Source organism: Sphaeroforma arctica, assembly GCF_001186125.1.
Source record: "Sphaeroforma arctica JP610 unplaced genomic scaffold supercont1.3657, whole genome shotgun sequence".
In the NCBI taxonomy this organism is placed as follows: domain Eukaryota; class Ichthyosporea; order Ichthyophonida; genus Sphaeroforma; species Sphaeroforma arctica.
The window spans coordinates 1-1,384 of record NW_014036901.1 but is presented as its reverse complement, the minus strand read 5'-3'; the positions used below and the strand labels follow the sequence as shown (position 1 = coordinate 1,384).

The following is a 1,384-nucleotide window of genomic DNA, read 5'->3' as shown; positions in this document are numbered from 1 at the left end:
CTCATGAATATCTATTTATGTATATACATATCACTTGTGTATGCATACAATGATGTATATTCATATCCAATAGTATACGTCTATATGGCGGTGATGATATGATAAAAGACCTACCTGTGCGTTTTGTCGCTCGTGATCGCTTCGTATTTGTTATACCCCCAGCTCCAGCTTTGATAGCATCAGGATTGGACCCAACTCTGGACCCAAATCCAAATTTCGGGTCGAAATTCTTCGTTTTCTGGTCCGATGTTCCAGCTTTTGGGTCATTCTCGTTTTTGTAGCAGCCTTGCACCACGAACAAACACAATCCCGTCTGCACCTGATTGGTGCTACTACAACTAATCCCTGAAGGCTCCATCCGGACACCGGGCTTCACATTCGACTTATCGGTATCTGTGGCAATCCCTGTATTCGTATGACTCATATCTGTGGCGTTTCTGTTGTCCCCGCCGCTCATATCTGTGGCATTACGCAGCTCATTCGCCTCTTGCAAGTACTCTATACGGATCCATCCACTCACTGTGACGCCTCGGTCGCATTCTGTCCCCTGTGGCCCTGTCCTGTTCTCGCCGTACTGGACCGGTGTCCTCTTCTCCCCTTTCTGGGTTTTGAGATCATTTGGGCAGGGATGTGTGCCGCTCGCACGTGCGGCTGTATTCGAATCTCTGTCCCTTTCCATTCTACTGGCAGCCCCTAAAATGTCAGTTAGACACAAAACATACAACATGAAGACGTGTGTGTCTGTGGGTGTGACTGAAGAATGGGCTCAAATAAGGAGTGTGTACATACAACATAAAGACGTGTGTGTCTGTGGGTGTGACTGAAGAATGGGCTCAAATAAAGAGTGTGTACATACCACATGAAGGGGTGTGTGTCTGTGGGTGTGACTGAAGAATGGGCTCAAATAAAGAGTGTGTAGGCTAAGCGCCTCGTTAAGTACACAACTAATAGTATGATATCAATTATCCTATATAAGGTTTGATATTACTGTATATATATGCTGAACCGTTTATGCTACTCCAATCAGATCGCATTCCGGATTTCCGTAGACGTATATTCTATAAATAGAAGATCATTCGGCATTAACAACATAGATCAGATATAGTGCACTGAAAGCAGCCAGTAAGGTAGCGGATTGCATGCGGATTTACGTGCGCAGACTCTGTACAAACTCGAATACGTACCCATCTTCGCGTGCCGCACGGCGATTCCTTGGCCTGATTGACTGAGCACAAAGTAACTGCTAGGCCCAACACTTCCGCCGTTGCCATGGTTACCGAATGTTGGGTTGCTGTATGCGAAACCAAACACAGGAACAGGTGTGCTTAAATACAGTTACATATATATGTAGATGCACCTAAACATACATGTATAAAAGCTAAAC

The 1,384-nt window shown here is 45.2% G+C and overlaps 1 protein-coding gene across 1 annotated transcript; it reads right to left on the bottom strand.

Moving 5' to 3' along the window:
• Positions 1-114: 114 nt before the first annotated feature.
• Positions 115-694, bottom strand: SARC_13731 (hypothetical protein; the record flags this gene model as incomplete). Its single annotated transcript, XM_014292140.1, has 1 exon — positions 115-694. A coding segment is annotated over exon 1 (565 nt), but the record flags the coding sequence as incomplete, so codon positions are not given.
• Positions 695-1,384: the final 690 nt, after the last annotated feature.